This window comes from Cervus elaphus, chromosome 15, assembly GCF_910594005.1.
Source record: "Cervus elaphus chromosome 15, mCerEla1.1, whole genome shotgun sequence".
Classification (NCBI taxonomy): Eukaryota; Metazoa; Chordata; class Mammalia; order Artiodactyla; family Cervidae; genus Cervus; species Cervus elaphus.
In genome coordinates, this window is record NC_057829.1 from 28246011 (window position 1) to 28269227 (window position 23217).

At 35.8% G+C, this 23217-nt stretch overlaps 1 protein-coding gene across 5 annotated transcripts in view; it reads right to left on the bottom strand.

The window, feature by feature from the left end:
* The window catches only part of MICU1 (mitochondrial calcium uptake 1), a 214504-nt gene that overhangs the window by 178867 nt on the left and 12420 nt on the right, over window positions 1-23217 (bottom strand). For 4 of the 5 annotated variants that reach the window (XM_043926758.1, XM_043926757.1, XM_043926756.1 and 1 more), the window contains exons 2-3: window positions 4078-4239; window positions 3464-3635 (exon numbers count right to left, since the gene is read on the bottom strand). In XM_043926758.1, the coding sequence (XP_043782693.1) occupies window positions 3464-3635; window positions 4078-4238 (333 nt within the window). In that variant the 5' untranslated portion in view covers window position 4239. Of the gene's footprint in view, window positions 1-3463; window positions 3636-4077; window positions 4240-18100; window positions 18251-23217 lie in introns of those variants that run through there. The other variant, XM_043926755.1, reaches the window with a different exon arrangement.

A 23217-nucleotide genomic window follows, 5' to 3' on the forward strand; every position in this document is an offset into this window, starting at 1 on the left:
CCATAAACAGATGAGTGGATAAGCAAAACATGGTATATACATACAGTGGAATATTACTCAGCCCTAAGAAATTCTGACATATGCTACATTGTGATAAGCCTTGAGAACTAGGTGCATAAGCCAATTACAAAAAAACAAAATCTATACGAATCCACTTGCATGAGGTTTTTTTTTACTTAGGTATTCAAAAATCATAGAAAGTGGAATGGTGGTTGCTAGGGGGATGGGAGAGAGGGGATAGTAGGGAGTTCTGTTTAATGGGTATAGATTTTCTGTGTTATAAGATGAAACAGTTATGAAGACGGATGATGGTGATGGTTGCACAATATAATGAATGTTTTTATTACCACTAAACCAAACACTCAAAACTGGTTAAGATGGTAAATGTTACGGTATATGTGTTTACCAGAAAAAATATTGGAAGAAAAACAAAAGAGATCTTGAGGGAGTTCTGGAAGAACTAACGAGAAAACAATATGAAAAATATTTAAAAGATATACGTGATACATTGTAAGGACTCAAAAGAAAAGAAAGGACATTTAAAAAGAATTCCAAAAGAAAAGAAATGACAGTGAATCAGTATTGAAGCAGTGTGTAAGAATTTTTCAGAATTGAGAACTTGAGGTTTCAAAAGGGACAGTAAAATTAAAACTAAAAAAATAAAACAAAGCTAAATAAAATAAAAAAGAGAAGCATGCACAAACTAACGACAATAGTATGCCATGAACTAAGTGATACGACTGTCCTAGATCTTTGTGCTTGAGAATTTTTTTTAATTAAAATAAAACACACAAAACAACCAGGCCAAGCACAGGAATAAAAACAAATTCAGAACACTTTTTTACATCTGAAGAGGAAGAGAGAAAAATGAGAATAGGAGAGTACACAACAATGTATTTTTTATATTCACTGTTTCTTCTTACAAAGAGAGGAAAACACAAAAAACTGAAGCAAATATAGCCAAATGTTAAAACCTGATAAAAATGAGTGTGGGTACATGTATATTTATTATAGTAGTCTCTATTTGTCTCACTGGATATTCAAAATATTACAGAAAAATCAAAAGAACATAAAAGAACAAAAGTAAAAAGTTTACATGAAAATGATGGCTCAGAGGTAAAGAACTGGCCTGCAATGCAGGAGACACAAGAGGTGGGAAGATTCCTGGAAGAGGAAATGGCAACCCACTCCAGTATTCTTGCTGGAAAAATCCCATGGACAGAGGAGCTTGGTGGGCTACAGGCCACGGGGTCACAAAGAGTCGGACATGACTGAGCTACTGAGCATGCAGGCATGATGATATCAAAGGCAGCGTGTAAAGATGGTAGCAGTTTGGTATTCCAGGATAAAAATCTGAATAGGATAGTATCTAGAAAAAAGTGTATGATCAAAACTGAAGCTTATTATTTTTTAATTTAAAGATAATTGTTTTACAATATTATGTTGGTTTCTGCCATATATCAGCATGAATCAGCCACAGGTATACCTACTTCCTCTCCCTCTTGAACCTCCATCCCACCTCCCACCCCATCCCAGCTTGATGAAAGGTTGTCACAGAGCCCCGGTCTGAGTTCCCTGAGTAATACAGCAAATCCCCACCGGCTACCTATTTTACATACTAGGTAATGTGTATGTTTCCGTGCTACTCTCTCCATTCGTCCCACTCTCTACTTTCCCTCTCCCTGTGTCCACAAGTCTGTTCTCTATGTCTGTGTCTCCACTGAAACTGAAAGTGTTAGTCACTCAGTCATGTCCAATTCTTTGCAACCCCATGGACTGTAGCTCTCCAGGCTCCTCTGTTCATGGAATTTTTCAGGCGAGAATTCTGGAGTGGGTTGCCATTCCCTTTTCCATGGGATCTTCCCTACCCAGGGATCGATCCCAGGTCTCCCACATTGTGGGCAGCTTCTTCACCATCTGAGCCACCAGGGAAGCCACCAACGGAAGTGTTCACTGCTGCCCTGCAAATACGTTCATCAGTACCACTGTTCTAGATTCCAAACATATGCATTAATACATGATATCTGTTTTTTTCTGACTTACTTCATTCTGTATAATAGGCTTTAGGTTCATCCATCTTATTAGAACTGACTCAAATGCATTCCTTTTTATGGCTGAGTAATATTCCATTGTACATATGTACTATAGCTAAAAATGAAGCTTATAATTTAATTAATGAGAGAAGAATCTTTAACATGTCTATACATAGACTATGTAAAAGAATGAATAACAAAGAGTAACTAAGAAAAAAGGATGGAGAAAGAATAAGTGCTTAAATAGGTTTGGGGGGACAAAATGACAAATGGGATGATTGCCTATTCACTGAGACTTCAGCGAAAGAAAGACTATATTTCAGATTTAGATTAAAAAGGGTTTATAGCTTTGGGAGTTATCAATTAAGTAAACTACACTGATAGCTTTTATTTTTTCTGTGAAGTACAGGATATAGTCAACTCAACTGCTAAGTAGAAAGTAGAAGCAGAAAACAGAAGGTTCAAAAATAAATGTTTATTTGGGTCATTTTAGCCCTACAGTATAAAATGTAACATTTGACTATAAATGAAACTGCTGGTGGCAAGATAAATTTGAACTTTCCTTAAGTTCACTCAGGGCAGAAGATTAAATAGATGTATCATTTTGGAAACAATGGAATGATGGATAATTAACTTGTAATGCATAAATTCTGCTCAAGTTCACTTTAATCAGAAGTGGATTTGGAGAATGACATATTTAAGAGCTTCCTCCAAGTAAAGAGAAGATCTAAATTCTCAAAGGAACTATTCTTGCTTGCAATTATACTTGCTCCCCACACATAACTCAAATTATCTTGTTGTATTGATTAGTTATATTTTTTAGCAAGTAAAGGTAATTTTCTGAATTTCAATGCTAACATGCAAAATGTCTAAGAAATTCAACCTTTTGACTTTTCATCACACGTCTGCTAAATTCAAATGTCCACTATCACAGGGATTACTAGAGAGGAGCTCAAACTTTCCACAGGTAAAGCTATATACAACAACATACTCTGTTAAAGATTTTAAATGCTAGAATGTAAAGTTTATGCTGTCTTCAAAAAGTAGTTGATTTGTAGACTTCCAAAGAGATCTTCTGCCTTTATAATTTGGCATCACATATCAGTATATCACAGACTCAACTTGACATACAAGAGACCATTCAGCATGAGAAAGATACAAAAAGCAATGATCACCTTAGGTAGTTAAATTGAAGAACAGAGAAAAGATATATTAATTTTGACTACAAATCCTATATTCTTCTCACTACCCCAATTAACTTCACATTCAAAGAATACATTTGCCTCAGAACATGATGGAAAATTGCAAAGAAGTGAATCACTTCAAAGAGAATATAAATCATTTGAAATATCTGATAAAAGACTCAATAGCATTATTCTAAAATATAATTAACTATAGTTCTAATTAATTTATAAGACTGTGTTCCATACTTTCCTATCTCTGAATCCAGAACGTTTCTTCTTTTTCTCTTCTGGATAAGGCTCAAGACAAACACCTGCGGCCTTTTTCTCAGCATTACAATCTTCCCCTTCCTCTTTACTCTTCCCTTTATCACCAAGCTCACTCTTGATGTTTGCAGACGGTGGAGATTCTGCAAGGGCCCTGGATATGCAAAAAATAAAAATAAAAAAAAAATCTATCAATCAAGAAGGTCCATCATATTAAACAAATAGATTCTCAGGTAGAGCTTAGCAGGAGTAACAGTAATGAAATTCATTAACAATTCTACAAGAAAAGGTCGCTCAAAAAATTAAAAATAGAACTAACATAAAATCCAGCAATTCCACTTATGGTTATATATCCAAAAGAACTGAAAGCAGGGTCATGAGGAGATTTTTGCACTCGTGTTAATAGCAGCATTACTCATAATAGCTAAAACGTGGAAACAACCCAAATATATGCTGATAGATAAAACGGATAAAAGAAATATGGTATACTCATATAATAGAATAATATTAAGCCAGAAATCAATCCCTTTTCCATAGAAGAGATAACTGGAAGAATAAAAGTACATGCAGGAATAGGATGGTCAGTTAACACTCACCTTTTCCACAACAGACCAGTACTTGCAGTTATTGCAGACGCTCCAAGAAAAGCCACCATCATCAGCCGTCGCCTGATCTGGGTGGGCTGTGATCCTCCATGGTACCATCGAGAGCGCACTGCCAGTTCTGCCAATGCAGAAAGTGAGTTAAGACGAAACATCCTATGGATAAAAAGTAGAAATATTATTCCTAGCAAATGGCAGTGACAGTGATGATGATGATAATAACAGCATTAAAACTAATAAACACTATTTAATGGCAGACAGTATTCTAAACACTTGACAATACCATGTATTATCCCATTAAATCCTCAGAACAATCAAATGAGACAAATACTACGACTCATAAACCTGATATATCAGTTAAGGTACAATTAGAAGAAACCACATGGTAATTTGAACAGGGAAAGTTTAACATAAAGCATTATTAATTACAATAGGCAAAGAAGTACTAAGGGGTAGAGACTTCAGATATAGGGAGCAGTCACTACTTACAGGGCTATTTCAGAGCAACAAAAAGGAATATATCTGTAAAGGGGCCACTCCCAACTGGGCTGAGATCAGACACTCTGGTAAGGATGCAGCTATGGATGTCTGAGAAATTTGCTTAAGTGCTATACCAAAAGAACTCACTGTAAAGCCATTCACAAGTGACTGAAGGAGAAACAGGCATTTCTTCCAGATTACAAGACTTTTTGTAGTGGCAATTCATTCAAATCACAAAAAGTAACCATGCTTCTCCTCTTTGATTTTCTCAAAGCATAGTTTACTTCTTCCTGATTTAAATTATCTTGTACTTTGTACATATACTCACATATTCACATATTTGTAACATACATAAGTTTGCCCCACCTTCAACATACACACTTGGTTCTGAGTTTCCTCTAAGGTCAAAATTATTCTTTACCTTTCTGAAAACAGTCTAACACAGAGGTCGTTACATTATAACTGCTTAAAATATTTAACAATTTTACTTTAACATGAAAAATGTCAAGTTACAAATTACACAGGTACTGGCTCTGTACATTTAAGTATATTTCTCAGCCCCAATATACTATGTCTTCTGTTGTTTGGGTCCAAGTCAAGTTAGACTACTTAGTTGTCTCCCTGAGCTGGTTACTGACTCTTCTCTGAGATCAATATCTATAATCTCAAGTATATCTTTCTCCTAGCCTCCTTCATTCAACTTAGCTCCAACATCAAAGTTGGAGCTAAATCTTGCCCTTACAGATAAAGTGGGAAATGATTAGTTTTTTCTATGTCATATAACCTAAGCTTCAGCAACACAATTCTTACATTCCTTTCTATCCTAGAAGTCACCTCATTTTATTGCACATAATTTAGCAAATTCCAGCACCAAGGAGATCGTCCTTTTGTTTTCTTCCTGTCAGTCAACTTCCAATTCATTTTTAAATTTACATTTTCCAAACCTACAAGTGCATTCATACACAGCATTGCTTCTGTCTATAACAAAAACAAGCACAACTAAAATACTCGTATCTGGTGAAAACAATATTCATCACTAACAACAAAAAGAAAAGGGCACTTGAAAGTTTTCAATGTGAAAGACAAATAACAACCAATCCAAAAGCTGGACCAGGGATTTCCCTGGCAGTCCAGTGGTTAAGATTCTGTGCTCTCACTTCTGAAGGCCTGGGTTCAATCTCTGATTGGGGAACTAAGGTCGCGCAAGCTGTGTAGCATGGCCAAAAAAAAATCTAACTGCATAAGAGATGTGGAAGACAAACAGGAAAGAAACTAAAATAATAACGACAACATTAAGTAATACAGAAGGTGAAATGGAATAGGAATCCAATGACTCAAGATCTAGTCTCAACTCTACTACTAAACAGCTGTGCACAAAGTAAGCTCATCTCTCCTCCCCAGAGAAGAGTTTATCTACTGATGAGAGAACTGCCTACAGGAGTTTTAGGGTTTGTTTTCTCTCTTTCATGTTCTCATACCTCTGGTGAAAAAAGATAAGGCAAAATTTAACCTATTTCAGTTAGGGGGAGAGACTAAAACAGTATATACATGGTTCAAAACTTACTAGCTTTGAGAACCCATTTCTGTATGCTATGGCTTCAGAGGATTTTTAAACTTCGGAGGTCCTGAGTTATAGGAACATTCCACTTACATTTGGCATTGTAATTCAAATGTTACTGTCTACATCTGACTTCACCACTGATTTTAATCTCATCCCCAAAGTACACATCAAAATATATATATCTACTCATCTTCTCTAGTGTAATTTCCAAAGATGCCAAGTAAACTGAGAGAAAAAATTATCCCCCTGAGAACAGACTATTACAATTTAATTCCCAGCTTTGTACTGAAGAAATGGTGTAACTAGTTGAATGTGCTAATTTTTGATGAGAGACCATTTAAACAGATTTAAGGAGATCCAACTGAGTCTGGAAAACTGAATAGGCCAATTGGCAGCAGTTATATAGTAATGAAGATTAACATGTACATTTATGACATGGATTAAATTAAATCAAAACCAGTGCATTTTTCTCTTCCCTAAGAGTCCCCATCCTTCTTCAAAAAAAGCGTGCCTCTAAAAAATAACTTTTATGTGAACTGAAAAAAGATGAAGAGGTATTTCTAATCAAGAAATGTCAGGGGAAGCAAGTAAAAGATAATTCTGTTACCGAAGAAAAGCATTATCCATGCAACAAGAAACAGAACAAGTTAGTAAGAACAAACAAACAAACAAAAACCTGTAACAGTATAACATTACTGTTTCCGTATCTATTACTTTTAAACTATTATGCTTAAGGTATCGCTTTTGGTAAATTTTAAAGGGGCACAGAACCAGAAAATCACTTAATTAAACATCCCTCTTTTACAGGTGAAGGAACAAAGATCCAGATAAGTTATGCAGTTTACTCATAGCTAATTAGTACAAAAACCTACAGTAGATCCTAAAATTCTTGATTCCCAAATAAGCAACCCAAGGAAGGGGAATCACTTTAATTAACTGTTCACAGCAAAATAAATATAACAGCCACACTTCAGAAGGAGATCAAGTGTCCAACCATAGAAAGATAAAAAATTTTATAATAACAGACTACAATGTAATACAAATACTAAAATTATAACCATTAGAAAGTATTAAATATTATTTCACAAGCCAACAGAAAGCTGTGCTAAAGATGTAAAAAGACAGTTGGGAAAAGAAAGAAACATGGCTCTGTAAGCTATGAAAAGATACTTAATATCACGCATAATAAAAGAATGCAAATTAAAAATATATTGAGGGCTTCCCTGGTGGTCTAGTGGCTAAGAATCCATCTGCCAACGCAGGGGGACATGGGTTCGCTCTCTAGTCCGGGAAGACCCCACATGCCACGGAGCAATTAAGCCAGTGCCTCACAACAACTGAGCCCATGCGCTGCAACTACTGAAGCCCGGGTGCCTAGAGCCTGTGCTCTGCAACAAGAGAAGCCACCTCAGTAAGAAGCCCATGCATCACAAGAGTGACCCTCATTTGCAACTAGAGAAAGCCTGTATGCAGCAACAATGACCCAGCACAGACAAAAATAAAATAAATAAATCCTAAAAAAAAAAAAAAACCTATATTGACATTCACTCATTAAGGTGGCAAAATCCAGAAGTTTGAAAACATACTTGTTAGCAGTGCTGTAGAAATGACACTGCTGAGGAATGTGCAAATTGGTACCACCTATGGACGGCAATTTGGGAATATCCATCAAAATCACCCAAGTAAGTTGCATACATTGACCTAGCAATTCCACTTCTGACTTAATACACTACTGATACACTTGCACACCTCTGAAATTACACATATAGACAGTTATTCATTGCATCATGACTGTAACAAACCCACCTCTTTGCGACCTCATGGACTGTAGCCTGCCAGGCCCCTCTGTCCATGGAACTCCCCAGGCAAGAATACTGGAGTGGGGAACCACTTCCTTCTCCAGGGGATCTTCCCAACCCAGGGACCAAACCTGGGTCTCCTGAATTACAGGCAGATTCTTTACCATCTGAGCTACCAGAGAAGCCCATGAAACAAACAGCAAAAGACTAAAAACCATCCCTAAGAGAATCAAGAAAGAATTGCTTAAACTACGATAATACACACAGGGCAATAACACATAGCGATTAAAAGAAAAAGAAAAAACTATGTATATATTTGAAAAGATTTTCAAAACATACTGTTATCTTAATAAAGCAAGGTGTGGGATAGCCTATGTAGTACACTACCCTTCTTGTAAAAAGAAGGGAAATAAGAATGCATATTTGTATATTCTTATTAAGTAACTCTGGAAGGACACACCAATAGTATGTGTCCTACACCAATACGAATAAAAGGAAGTAATACCAATAGTGCTGTCAGGGTTGGGAAATGGGTAAGATACCCAACAGGAAGATTTTCATGACATAGCATTTCATTTTTAAAACTATGTTTATGTATTCAAAGACAAAGAGTATTTCAAACAAGCATCTTCACTGAAGTTTAAAGACAGAATACAAGGTAATATGTGCATGCCAATTAAATTAAGTAAAATATATGTGCAGCTTTTTAATTTAGAAAAAATATTTAGATGATGCAAATAAAACTTAATGATTATTCTGGGGAAAGAGTTTACTTCAACTTTCTCATTAAAAGAAAAATAAAGGCAGGCCCAGGTTGATGTTTTGTCATTTACCAGCCCTATGAACAGGCTCAGGCCCAATAATGCCTCAGAAAACAACCTACTGAGTGAGGTCTGCTCAGTCGTGTCCGACTCTTAACGGATTTAAGCCTGCCACACTCCTCTGTCCATAGGACTTCTCAGGCAAGAACACTGGAATGGGTTGCCATTTCCTTCTCCAGGGGATCTTCCCAACCCAGGGTAGGGATCGCACCCAAGTCTCCCACATTTCAGGCAGACCACCTTAAAGGGCCCCTAAGCTTTAACTCCCTGTATTAACTCCATATATTATGGCAAATTTCCCTAGTAAGATAAGACTTACTTAAATCAAATTCACCTCCCAATACTCAGATTACTGGCACATCCTGATTCAACTTATCAAACTATTAGGATTCCAGACTTTATCCTGAGCCTGACTTAAAATATCTGCTTACACTCTATGTTATGCCCCTGGTATTTATGACCTCTGAAAACTGCACATTTAAAGAACAACGCTTGGCTCTTGCACTCCAGACACTGGCCTACAAAAACCTCTTCTGTACTATTTCTGTTTGTTACTCACAACTACTGTTAAAAGCGATATCTGATAATACCAAGGCCAAGATAAATTTCTAGGATCTATCGATATTTGGCAATCAATAAAACTCAGACATGGAACAACAGACTGGTTCCAAATTGGGAAAGGAGTACATGAAGGCTGTATATCGTCACCCTGCTTATTTATCTTATACACAGAGTACATCATGAGAAATGCTGGACTAGATGAAGCACAAGCTGGAATCAAGATTGCCAGCAGAAATATCAATAACCTCAGATATGCAGATGACCCCACCATTCTGGCAGAAGTGAAGAAGAATTAAAGAACCTCTTGATGAAAGTGAAGGGGACGACAAAAGATGAGATGGTTGGATGGCATCACCGACTCAATGGATATGAGTTTGAGTAAACTCTTGGAGTTGGTGATGGACAGGGAGGCCTGGCATGCTGCAGTCCATGGGGTTGCATAGAGTCGGACATGACTGAGCAACTGAACTGAACTGAGAACTGAACTGGTGCTCACTTAGTAACTGTGATTATAATTCTGCTTCCTGTTTAGACTGCCTTTAAAGAGAGCATGTTGATCAGAAGATGGGCATTTCTAGTTCTCAGGATAAATTAAAACTGGCAATCTGCAATCTGGTTTATAATTTTAATCTCCCATATTAGTCAGTCTAATGAAGCTTCACCAAAGCAGAAGAATTACATGGCAATGTTAAGATTCAGTTTGAGGCCTTGTTCCATGGTGACATCTTGCCCCTCTGACTTGCCATTTCATTCAAACTTACACCCCAGAGAGAATTTCCCAAAAGTTTTGCATGGCCAGAGTCACTGAACCTAGGGAACCACATTTACTTTTCCTTCTGCCCAGGTGTAACTAAGTAAGTGGAAAGCAATAAATGAAGAGCCTAAACAAAGGGAAATGATGGGAATACTGTTTTGCTGGACATGATACAGATTGTTGTATGAAATAAGCAAGACTACTTGCACTTTTTCTACAATAGTAATACAGGAATACATTTTTGTTGAAAATATTGTTGTAGAAAATATGCAAAGAAACTATGTATACATGCACATATATATATTCTTCTTCACATTCTTTTCCATTATGGTTTGTCACAGGATATTGAATATAGTTCCCTGTACTATATAGTAGGACCTTGTTGTTTATCCATCCTATATATAATAATTTGCCTCTGTTAACCTTAAACTTCCATCCTCCCCTTCTCTAACCCCATTTTTAATTTTGATACTGACAAATTATCCTTCAATACTGACACTTCAATTTACAAACCCACTAGCAGTATATGAGGGTATTCCTTCTCCTGTATTTGCTAGTCTCAATCTTTTCCATTTATATTAATATGACACATAAAAAAATCTAGTTTAATTCATATATACCCTATAGGTGTATAGGACTATAGGTAAATAGGGCGATAAAGCAAGCTGAGCACTGAAGAATTGATGCTTTTGAACTGTGGTTTTGGAGAAGACTCTTGAGAGTCCCTTGGACTGCAAGGAGATCAAACCAGTCAATCCTAAAGGAAATCAGTCCTAAATATGCATTGGAAGGACTGATGCTGAAGCTGAAGCTCCAATACTTTGGCCACCTGATGCGAAGAACTGATTCGCTGGAAAAGACCCCAACGTTGGGAAAGGTTGAAGGCAGGAGGAGAAGTGTATGACAGAGGATGAGATGGTTGGATGGCATCACCGACTCGATGGATATGAGTCTGAGTAAGCTCCAGGAGTTGCTGATGGATAGGGAGGCCTGGCGTGCTGCAGTCCATGGGGTCACAAAGAGTTGGACACGTCTGAAGTGACTGAACTGAGCTGATACCCTATAGTTAATGAGTTTGACAGCATTTGTTTATTTTTCAAGAGTTAATTGTTGGTTTTTTGAGGACCATTAGAATATTAAGCTGCATTTATTTTCTTTTGTTCCATATTCCCAATCTCCATGCTTTATCTTTCCTTACTTGCAAAAAAGGGGCATTTGTTTCATCTACTAGATTTCTTTTTTAGGTATAAAATAATATATTTAGGTTAGATGTAATATTAATCCTTTCATTCAATGTTATTTTTAAGTAGAATGTTATTTTTATTAAACAACAACAAAAGGTTATAACTTCCTTAATCTGAACCATTTCAATACTTTTCTAATTAAATCCAACTGAGCTTCACCAGAGCTGCCTCGGAAGATTTGTTCTATCTAATGTTATGCTTTCTAATGACTGGTTATACTTTCAAAATACTTGAATTGATTAGTCATTCATCACATTACTGAAAAGAAAATATGATTTAATCTAAACAGCAACGAAGTTCTCAAAACTACCCCTCAAGAGTTTCATCTTCACACTAGCTAAAATTTACACTTCACACATACTAAAAATTACAGTGCACTCAATTCAACTGCAGTACAGGGACACAGCTACTTCAGTGCTTCACAACACAGATGGATGCCATTTTTAAAATTTATTTTACTAAAGCTACAACCTGGAACACTCATTAAATACACACTAGGCAGTAGTGCAAACATCAAAAAGTATATTGATTTCACTGATATTTGCAACACTTATTCTTTGCCAAGGGTGTGTGTTATCCCCAAAGTACATGCAATCTATGAAAGCGACAGTTGCCAGGAACATAGGAGAATAAACAATAGGGAAAAAATGAGCATTGCTATTGCTGTATTTAAGATTCATTGACTTCTGAGAGCAGATTTAAGTAGTTCCAGATTGCCAGTAAAAATATCCCTTGGATGATCTTTAAGAATTATTGCAATTAATATTTTCATAATTGATTTCATATCCATAATTTATATGCTCATAGAATACACTATATGACCATCACTTCATGGCAAATAGATGGGGAAACAGTGGCTGACTATTTTTCTGGGCTCCAAAATCACTGCAGATGGTGATTGCAGCCATGAAATTAAAAGACGCTTGCTCCTTGGAAGGAAAGTTATGACCAACCTAGACAGCAATATTAAAAAGCAGAGACATTACTTTGCCAACAAAGGTCTGTCTAATCAAGGCTATGGTTTTTCCAGTGGTCACGTATGGATGTGAGAGTTGGACTATAAAGAAGGCTGAGCGCTGAAGAATTGATGCTTTTGAATTTTGGTGTTGGAGAAGACTCTTCAGAGTCCCTTGGACTGCAAGGAGATCCAACCAGTTCATCCTAAAGGAGATCAGTCCTGGGTGTTCATTGGAAGGACTGACGTAGAAGCTGAAACTCCAATACTTTGGCCACCTGATGCGAAGAGCTGACTCACTGGAAAACACTGATGCTGGGCAAGATTGAGGGCAGGAGGAGAAGGGGAAGACAGAGGATGAGATGGTTGGATGGCATCACCAACTCAATGGACATGGGTTTGGGTGGACTCCGGGAGTTGGTGATAGACAGAGAGGCCTGGCGAGCTGCGGTTCATGGGGTCGCAAAGATCTGGACATGACTGAGCGACTGAACTGAACTGAGCGTTCACTAACCTGGGCTTATGTGTCTTCATGATAGCAGAAACAAAGGACTGCAACTAATACAATATATAAAGCCTAATATAATACTTTGGGCTTAGACACATTCAAATGTTTGTTGATTTAAATAGAAATACAGTATTTTGAATAATGCCAAATACATATAAAAATACTGACTATATAAATAGGCTATTGGACTGAAAGTGAGAAGAATCAAGTTTCTAGTTTGGTTGTATCATTGTTTCTAAATGCCTTAACATGACAAAGTATTTCTGTACTATTCCTCTGACCAGCATTTCTTTAGACCCGAATGAAATTCCACTTCATCCAAGTGGGATTTATTTACATAACTTACAAAAGTTGTGTAAAACAGTCATTACTACTCTCGATTCCTTCCTCTGAATTCCTATATAATTAACAGCTTGTGCCACTATTATAGTACCTTGTTTATTAAATCATTTTAATGTGTGCCTGCAAACTTGCCAAAGAGACTACAAATCTAAAGGTACGAAGTATATTTTAGCTTCTAAGTATCCTAAGTGCCAGTTAACGAATCTGAAGTTATTACCACAGTAATAACAAGTGTTAATGTTCAATCACACCTGAGTACATACAGAAAACTTAGCGTCTCTTTCTACCTCTACTACTATCCTGCTATGTGACAGTAAAAGCCTTATCCTGTCTAATAATGCAGGAGGATGCAACAGCACAGGTGGTTATTTCTAAGGTCTTTCTGGCTTTAAGAGTTCTTTCAGGAAACAAAATGTAAAGGTATTTTGTACTGTTTGGAAGAAGAAAGTCATCCTGATTAGCTATTAATGACATAACAAACTACACTAGCCTCATTGGCTTAAGAAAATTTCATACAATCTAAAATGTCCAATTGCCATTATTTCATCTAAGTCTTTAGTTATTTATTGAACAAGGTACTGTGAGGACACTGCAGGAGACACAAAGATGAACAAGACATAGTGTGCCCACAAACAACTTATAATTTGGTAGTGAACATAAAACAACTATTCAAATAACCATAATGCAAAGCAGGAAAAAAGGTGTTACTACAACATAGTAACAGATTCAAAGAAAGAAGAAATGACACTAGGTGGAAAAGCGGAAAGGGCTCAGGAAAGAATTCTAGGAAGATTTACTGAGAGTAGGAAAAAGCTAAGCATTCTTTACAAAAGATCTTGGCTAAATACACTGTCTTAGAAGCTACCAGAAATATAATCTTTGCTGTACAACTATGACACGTCTAAAAATGCAGTAATATGTCAGATTTTAATTATGCCAAATACCTTTTTAAAACATCTGCATACATTTCCCTTTAGATGAAATGAATCAGATTGAAAGTTCCGCAATGAAGACACCAGGATGACTGCCAAACCACAGTAGAGATTAACATTCATGTCTAGAAAAGATGCATTTTCATACCTCAAAGTGACATTACTGACAGTATAAATAAGGAAACTTCACACTTCAGCTCATTCTGTTCTGAGAAGTGAGTATTTTTCAACAGCAGAGAAAGAACTATTTTAATGATGTGGGGAATGTAAAGTTAATTTAAGTCATAGAAGTCACTAATAGTAAAAAAAAAAAAAAAAAAAAAAAACTATGCACAAGAATCATGTCACAGAAATGTTAGGTTTTACACAGAACTTTTGTACATATTCTTGCTAAATGAAGATGCTACAGAAAAGCAAGTCAATATCTCATAGTATTCAACTCCCTGAAACTCTGTGAAACATTCCTTCAATCATCTAAGAACCTCCAAAGTTCACTTTCTAAAAACACACACACATACCTGCACTACACACACACACACCTGCACTGCACACACACACACACAGTTTTTTTTTATTGCAATTATAAAACCTGAAACTCACTTCTCATGAGGGAGGGAAGAAGAAATGAAGAGTAGCAATCTCCCTTCCTTGAACAACTACATAAAAGAACAAAGGCAGTCTATTTAAAACAAAAAACACCATCCAGGAAACTACACAAATAATGGTAATCAATATAAATTTTCTAAAACCACTAGTATGTGCTAAAGTATTGAAATGAATAAGTTTCTTCCAATACTTAACATTTCTTAAAATAAAAGAACGTCTCCAACTTTTGATTCAAGTCTTGGAAATTAGGTACTTATGGAGTTATAATGGTAAACAAATAGTTTTAATGTACTGAAGAACCATTATAGAAAACTATCGAATGAAAAAAAAAATTACTTATCAGTAAGGAAAGCCAAGCATTGCTCTAAAAGAAATTAGTGCCAAGACAGTACTGACTTGTACAAGCAAAGGACAGGGTCTGTAGAAGTGAAGAGGAAGAGAAGCAGTCTAGAAGATGCACTGTGGAGAACCATTTTTAACTCTCCACCTCCTCTAAACATCTTTGGTTTATCCAAAATTAAGATACATTTCAATTTCAAGCCCTAAGCCTCAAAAATTTTATGGTGACTTAGCTATATTTTTGGCAACACCAGCAGTCACAAAATCCTCATATATAACAAAAAATTCCACTTAAAATATTTCTGTTTAAACAATTATTATAGGATAATCCAATAATGTGCTGTTAACCAATATTTGATTATTCACTTGGAATTTTCTGTCAACTCTCAGAATATAAAATGTAATCTTTATCAACAAACCAAAGTATAAAGTATTAGGTTAAGGTTTGCATATATACGATTTTAAGACAACAAACAGGAGTTGCTGAAGTCATTAGAGAATGCCTACATTCCTATCTCCCAATATTTTCCCCAAAAGCAATGCAGAACAACAAGAAAGGGGAAAAGAATCACATGAAAACCATGAAAAATATGCATAAGGGCAGAAGATATATGGGAAATCTCTGTACCTTCTTCTGGATTTTGCTTTAAACATAAAAGAGCTCTTTTTAAAAAAAAAGTAAACTCTTTTTTAAAAATTCATGTGGAATCTCAAGGGACCCCAAATAGCCTAAACAATCTTGGAAAACAAGATGAACAAAGTTGGTGACCCCTTACTTTCTGATTTCAAAACCTACTACAAAGCTATAGCTATCAAAACAGTATGATATGGCATAAAGACAGACATGTATATTCTAATGGCATAAAATAGCCCAACAATAAACCTCCACATATATGGTCAACTGATTTTCAGCAAGGGTGCCAAGACTATTCAACAAAGAGATGACCTCTTTTCAACAAATAGTGTGGAAAAACTACATGTCCACATGCCAAAGAATGAAGATGAACTCTTAGCTTACACCATATGCAGAAATTAACTTAAAATTCACCATAGATTTACGCATAAGAGCTAAAGCTGCAAAACCCTTAGAAGAAAACACAGGGAAAAATCTTTATAATACTGAGTTTGGCAATGGCTCCTTGGATTGAACATCAAGAGCAAAGGTAACAAAAGAAAAAAATATATATATTGAAAAAAATATATTGACTTCATCAAAATAAAAAACTTTTGTGCATGAAATTAGAATACCAAGAGAATGAAAACACAACCCACACAGAGAGAGAAAATATTTGCAAAAAAGGATTAATATCCAGAATATATAAAGAACTCCTACATCTGAACAACAAAAAAAGAATAATCCAACTCAAAAATGGGCAAAGAATTTGAACATTTTTCCAAGAAGACACACAGATGGCCAATAAGTACATGAAAAGATGCTCGACATCATTAGTCATTGGGAAAATGTAAATCAACACCACAATGATATATTTCACACCTATTAGGATGGCTATTGTCAAATTAAAAAAATGTATTTCTCAAACCTTTAAGATTTTTAAGCTAGAACTGAAATATGTAATGTACTGGCATGATAACAATACATCACAAGAATAATATCTTTATCACATATAGTCCTAACGCTTCTGTTAATTTCCAAAACAGCTTAAAATAATTACTTTGAACCAAAAATTTAAAGCTGAAAAAAAAAAAGCTATCTTCAATGCCCTGCAACACAATATATTAGACTCAAATAACACAACTACACATTATTACCTTATAAAAATAATTGTGCAGGATAAGAAAAAACACATCAGGAGAAATATTTTAAAAACCAGTATGGATATAAAATATTTTTATCAACATGATCAACAACTTAATGTAATGAACACATAACAGAATACTGAACAGCTGCATATTACACATTCTTTTCAAATACACACAAAAATTATAGAAATTAACCACATGAAATGACATCTGAGTTTTACATTTAAAAGTCAAGTGACAGTGGAAGTGGGAAGTTACAGACAAAGGATTGACCAAGTGTTGATAAACAACGAAGCTGCCCTTCTCCAGGGGCTCTTCCCGGCCCAGGGACTGGACCTGTGTCTCCTCCGTCTCCTGCACTGGCAGGCAGCTTCTTTACCACTAGTGTCACCTGGGAAGATGTGGAGCAATAGGAACTGTCACACTTGATGTTGGAACTGTACACTGGTTTAATCACTTTTGAAAACTTTGACATTATCTTGATAAACAGAAAACATGAACACCTTTAACCCTGAAATTTTTTTCTTTTTTTGCTATGCTGAGTCTTCGTTGAGGTCTGTGGGCTTTCTCTAGTTGTAGCACTTTGAGCTTCTCTAGTTGCGGCACACAGGCTTAGTCGCCCTATGGCCCATGGGTTTTTAGTTCCCTGACCAGCACTTGAACCCATGACCCCTGCACTGGAAGGCAGATTCTTAATGACTGGACCACCAGGGAAGTTCCTAACCCTGAAATTTTATTGTAGAAAAGTTCAAACATATTCTGAGATACAAACAGGAATGTTCATAGCAATGTGTTTGTAACAATCAAAACTAGCAATAACCCAAATGTCCATCAACAGTTAAAGGGATAAACATGTCCTAATTCCTAATGCAGATAAATGAATAAACAGGGATTCATGTCATAGTCATTTACGTGTACCTTAATTTTTTACACACTTTTACTTCAAAATAAAACATTTTTTAAAAGGAATTACTAAATTAACTTTGGAAAATTTATATCCCCCTCAAAATGCTTTACAAGTAACACACGATAAGCCTCATAAATATAATGTTCATTGGAGAAGCATATCATAAAAGAATATAAACAGGTAGACTTCATCTATATAAAGTTCAAAAAACAGACAAAACTAAGTGTTTAAGGATACACATAATCATGATTATCATCAAAATTCTGGAGGATAATTTATCTCCTGAAGAGATAAATTGTTTTAGCAAATTATGTTCAGAGACTGAGACTGTCTCTGCCAATAACTTATTTAACCCAGGTTCACTGCAGGAATTACATGATAATATGTCACAAGCCAACAGCATACAGGATAATGTCTCTTTATATGTAAATAAAAGAAATAACATACCCCAAATCAATGGTAGACTGCTTTGGATAATTGATTCAAATGATTACACTATTTTTCCAGACAAAGAAGAGATGAAGAAATAAAAGTCCAAATTAAGCCAAGGTGAACCTTGTTGGTTTTCAGAAGAGTCAGCTTAGTCAACCAAGAGCTGCCAGTGCAAACTGAAATCCCTTGTTGCTAGAGCTGGATGTTAGTGGAAGGAAGGCACTAGTGTTGGCGGACAAGATATCTCCTTCACAGGATGACTGCACAGTTTTCATCACTGCTGGCAAAGAGCAGCCTTGCTACAGCACGTCTTTGGAGAGCTATTTTAGATCAGTAAAGAGTAGCCTTGCCCAGATTGAACATTCTCAGTAAGTCCTCTCAAGTTCTTGGTATTTAAAGTTTAAATGTTCATTATGACATAGTCTCTCCTCCATATGTTCACATCAACAAGCACTCAGCAGCACAAAAATTTTGATGATATCATCTTGACACAGCCTCCCCAATGTAAACAAATTCACCCTTAGATCAAAACAGCTTCACTTAAGCCATAAACAAGTAAGTGAAATCATAACAAGCCAACACATAACAGGATGTGTGATCAAGGAAGGGCATATCGGGGACTTCTGGGGTGATGGAAATGTTATTTTTGGCCTGAGTGATGCTACCTACATGATTCACTTTTTAAAATTATTATTTAAAGTGTACAAAAAAAAAAAAAGTGTACATAGCTGTTTCATGTACTTTTCTTTATATATGCTATATGCCATAGCTATATGTGAAATATACAATATAAAATTCTTTCTTAATGATACTCAACCATTCAAAAGCTAATATTAGACTGAGTTAAACTACTCATACAACAGAAAAAACCTAAATGGTCTATATAAACCTACAACCATAACCTCATTCACGATTTGCTAATCATTGAATTCATTCATTGTTAAGTCTGTTTGCTTTGCTCATAAAGTATAACATGGGAATGTATAGCAAAAATAGTAGTTGACTAAATCCAACTTTACAAAAAGCTGAGACTGATTCCACAAAGAGTACATTTTTTTAAAATAAGGAAAACATAAATTTTCAATCAACAACAATATATACCATAGAAAAAAGAATATTTTATGGGCTTCCCAGTGGCTCAAATAGTAAAGAGCCCGCAATCCAGGAGACCCAGGCTTCATCCCTGTGTTGGGAAGATCCTCTAGAGAAGGGAATTGGAAACCCACTTCAGCATTCTTGCCTGGAGAATTCCATGGACAAAGGAGCCTGATGGGTTACAGTTCACAGGGTTGCATAGAGTCGGACAGGGCTGAGCAACTAACACTTTCACTTCCACTATTAAATTAAAAGCTCTAAATCCTACTGTGATATAGAAATGATATGTGAAGACAGAATGAAGGAATCAATATTTTAAAAGAATGTCACCTTGCATTTTCAGAGAACTTTATATTTTAAAATGCTCCAATGAATACTCTCCCATTTGCATTATACTCAATTTCCAGAAATGGAAAATGAGGTACATGATTAAAATGTAATAATAATTCCATGTCAGAACTCAACTGTCCATGTCACAACTCTGAGTTCATGACATGTTTCTCAGAGTCTCATTCAACAGCAAAGGATTGATCGGCAGTACAGGCCAATCTGTAAGAATAATATACATTTCTGCCAAAGGAAGTCTCTTTCTACATAAATAACAACTTCAGTGGAATTTTTTAGTATTCACAGCAACAGACATCTTTATTGATACTCTTTTATAACAATCTGTCTATATTTATGTTCTCTCTAGAAACAAACCTGCTAGGCTGACAGTAATATTAGATATTTCACAGGCTGCTTTTCTTTTTCTTTTTTTAACCTTTACTCCAATTTCTATTTACCCTTTTTTTTTAAGACTTTCACTTATTTACTTGAAGATGTTGTTTTAAACTTTGGGATTTAATTAAAACAAAACTATTGCTGTTGTTCAGTCAGGTCCCACTCTTTGCGACCCTATGGACTGCAGCACGCCAGGCTTCCCTGTCCTTTACTATCTCCTTGAGTTTGCTCAAACTCATGTCCATTGAGTCAGTGATACTACCCAACCACCTCATCCTTTCTCACCCTTTTCTCCTCTGGCCCTCAATCTTTCCCAGCATGATGAGTCTTAACCAATGAGTTGGCTCTTTGAATTAGGTGGCCAAAGTATTGGAGCTTCAGCTTCAGCATCAGTCCCTCCAATGGAAATTCAGGATTGACTACCTTTAGGACTGACTGGTTTGATCTCCTTGCTGTTCAAGGGATTCTCAGGAGTCTTCGCCAGCATTATAGTTCGAAAGCATCAATTCTATGGCACTCAGCTTTCTTTGTGGTGGTCCAACTCTCACACCTGTACATAACTACTGGAAAATCCATATATATATATACCTTTGTCAGCAAAGTGATGATCCTGCTTTTTAATATGCTGTTTAGGTTTGTCAGAGCTTTTTTTTCCAAGGAGCAAGCATCTTTTAATTTCTTGGCTGCAGTCACCATCTGCAGTGATTTTGGACTTTCACTTATTTACTTGAAAATGTTGTTTTAAACTTAAGAATTTAATTAAAGCAAAATTAGAACATCACAAAGTTCTAAACATGTATATAAATCTGTATTATATATTTTGTTTTGTTCTGCTTTGTTTTAATAAACTGAGGCCCAGACAGTTGTGTCTAATTCAGGGTTATCTAGTTAATTAATTTTAGATACCAGACCTTACTAACTCGACCTCTTACTGGCCATTAATTTTGAAGTCAGTAAGACCTGTGTTTCTGACTTTGGCAACTTTGTGCTTCCATAAAACAGGGGTAGTAACACTTACTGCAAAGAACTTTGAGGAGAATTACATGAGAAAATGCCAAATGCTGAGCACCATACCTAACATGCAGTAAATGATGAAAAAATGTTTGTTTGGAAGGTAACATAAGAGAATGCTGCTGAAAGTGATAATTCAAATAAAAGCTATACTTTTCAACATAAATTTCACTAGAATGTTACATAAACATATAACACCTAAATATATTCCTTTTAAAGCAAACATTTATGCAAAGTAAGGCTCTAATAATAAATTTATCTATTATCTATCCTTGCTATCTAATTAAGGAAATGGACACTTGTTTTCTTCTAGTCTAAAAACCATTTCAAATCCATGGAATCACTTCACCATTTCTAAGAAACCTTGTATTTTGACTCAAAACTATCTATTACAACAAGAAAAAAAATGAACAACTCAATTAAAAAATGGACAAAGGATTTCAACAGATATGTCTCCAAGGAAGATATACATATGGTCAACAAGCACATGAAAAAATGCTCAACATTATTAGTCATTAGGGAAATGGGTATTACCAAAAAACAAAAGCAAACAAACAAAAAGCAGAAAATGACAAGTGTTGGAGAAAATATGAAGAAACTGGACCCTTGTACACATTTGCTAAGAATGTAAAATAAAAAAGAATGTAAAATGCAAAAGTCAAATGTAGAAGTACCATGTGATCCAGCAACTGCAACCCTAAGCTTATACCTAAAAGAATACACAGCAGCACCACTCACAATAGCCAAAAGGTGGCAAGAGCCCAAATGTTCATCAACAGAAACCCAAAGTATGTTGTATACATATAATGGATTATTTAGCCTTAAACAGAAATGAAATTCTAATACATATTACAACATAGTAGTCAGATTCTATTTTTAGCTTTGGGTCCTTTGAATTCCCCTGTACCCCTTATGGCAGCATGTCATGCAGCTATAAATAAACTTCATCAGTGCACTTTATGGAGCTGCCTGCTTTGTTTTTGGTCTCAAAGTTTCTTCTCAGTCCAGAAGATATTATTCAGTATCTCTGCCTTCTAACATGGGTCAACAGTAGGCTTCTAGTAATTAAGTTTTGGGGGATTCAATAGTTCTATGTGGATTTTCAACTGTTTAGGGTTGGGTGGGTATCGATGTCCCTAACCTCACATTGTTCAGGGGCCAGTCATAATTACCAACCTACAAAGAGGGCACCAAAAAACATATATACCCAGACTCACTCTCCACCCTCTGTCATTAGCCAAACCCTACTGGATACCAGAGCGAATGGAGCATAGTGTGTAGTCCATAAAGGTCAGCTTCCTGGAGCATGAAGTAGGATGGAGAAGGGTAAAGTAACAGTGGGGGCAAACAAAGACTATCTTGTATAACATAACCTACTACTTTACTTCACATGTCTATTTTACTATACAAAAGGAAGAATTAAAATAAATGTATTTTTCAGTATAAATAAGAAGTTCCTGTTGCCATAAAAAGTAGGGCAATCGACGGGTTAAAAAGACAAAGGCTTTTGTTGTTATTTAAATAGAAAAGGGAACTCACACATTTTGACAAACAGATTCAGTATTCAGGCTGCCACAATCAAGAGCATTCAGTACTCAGTGTGCCCCAATACCCTTGCAAACACTGAGATAAAATATGAAGAAAGAAAAAAAGATCAATATAACAGAATATTAAGAGCTAAAAGAGACCTCAGAAATTTTCAAATTTTCAGTATGAGAGGAAACAGGCCAGAGAAGATGATACTTCAAGCAACTTCATCAAGATGACAAAGATACTTAGTAGCAAAGTTGGAAACAAACCAGATCCTGTAACTCCTTGTCTAATTCTCTTCCCACCATAGACTATAGAAATAAAGCTGGAAATCCTTCATATTCTGGAAACTGATTAGTAAACAAGTTAAATAATCACCACCCAGACTCACAGGTTAGAATGTTTCTTACAGTAGAATCCTAGGTTTCCCACAATAACAATATTCTGTCCTCTATCCTCTTAACCAAAAATTTATACTTCATGAATCCTAATACATATAGTACACACAGAACCTAGAAGCTGAACAGAGACTTTAATCTGAGCTTAAAGAAAATATGCAGTTAGGAAAGAAATTGTCAGTGAATTAACAGCCATGTTCCTATAAAGCATGATATTAAAACCTCTGGGTTAAATGTGTAACAGGAGTCATCCAATGCTTTGACAGTTGAATTGCTCCTTCAAAATCTGGGGTATACATGAAGAATGCATATTCCATTGGTCAAGATGAACACAAAAGTCACTTCTTAAGATGCACACTAATTGCATACTTAGGA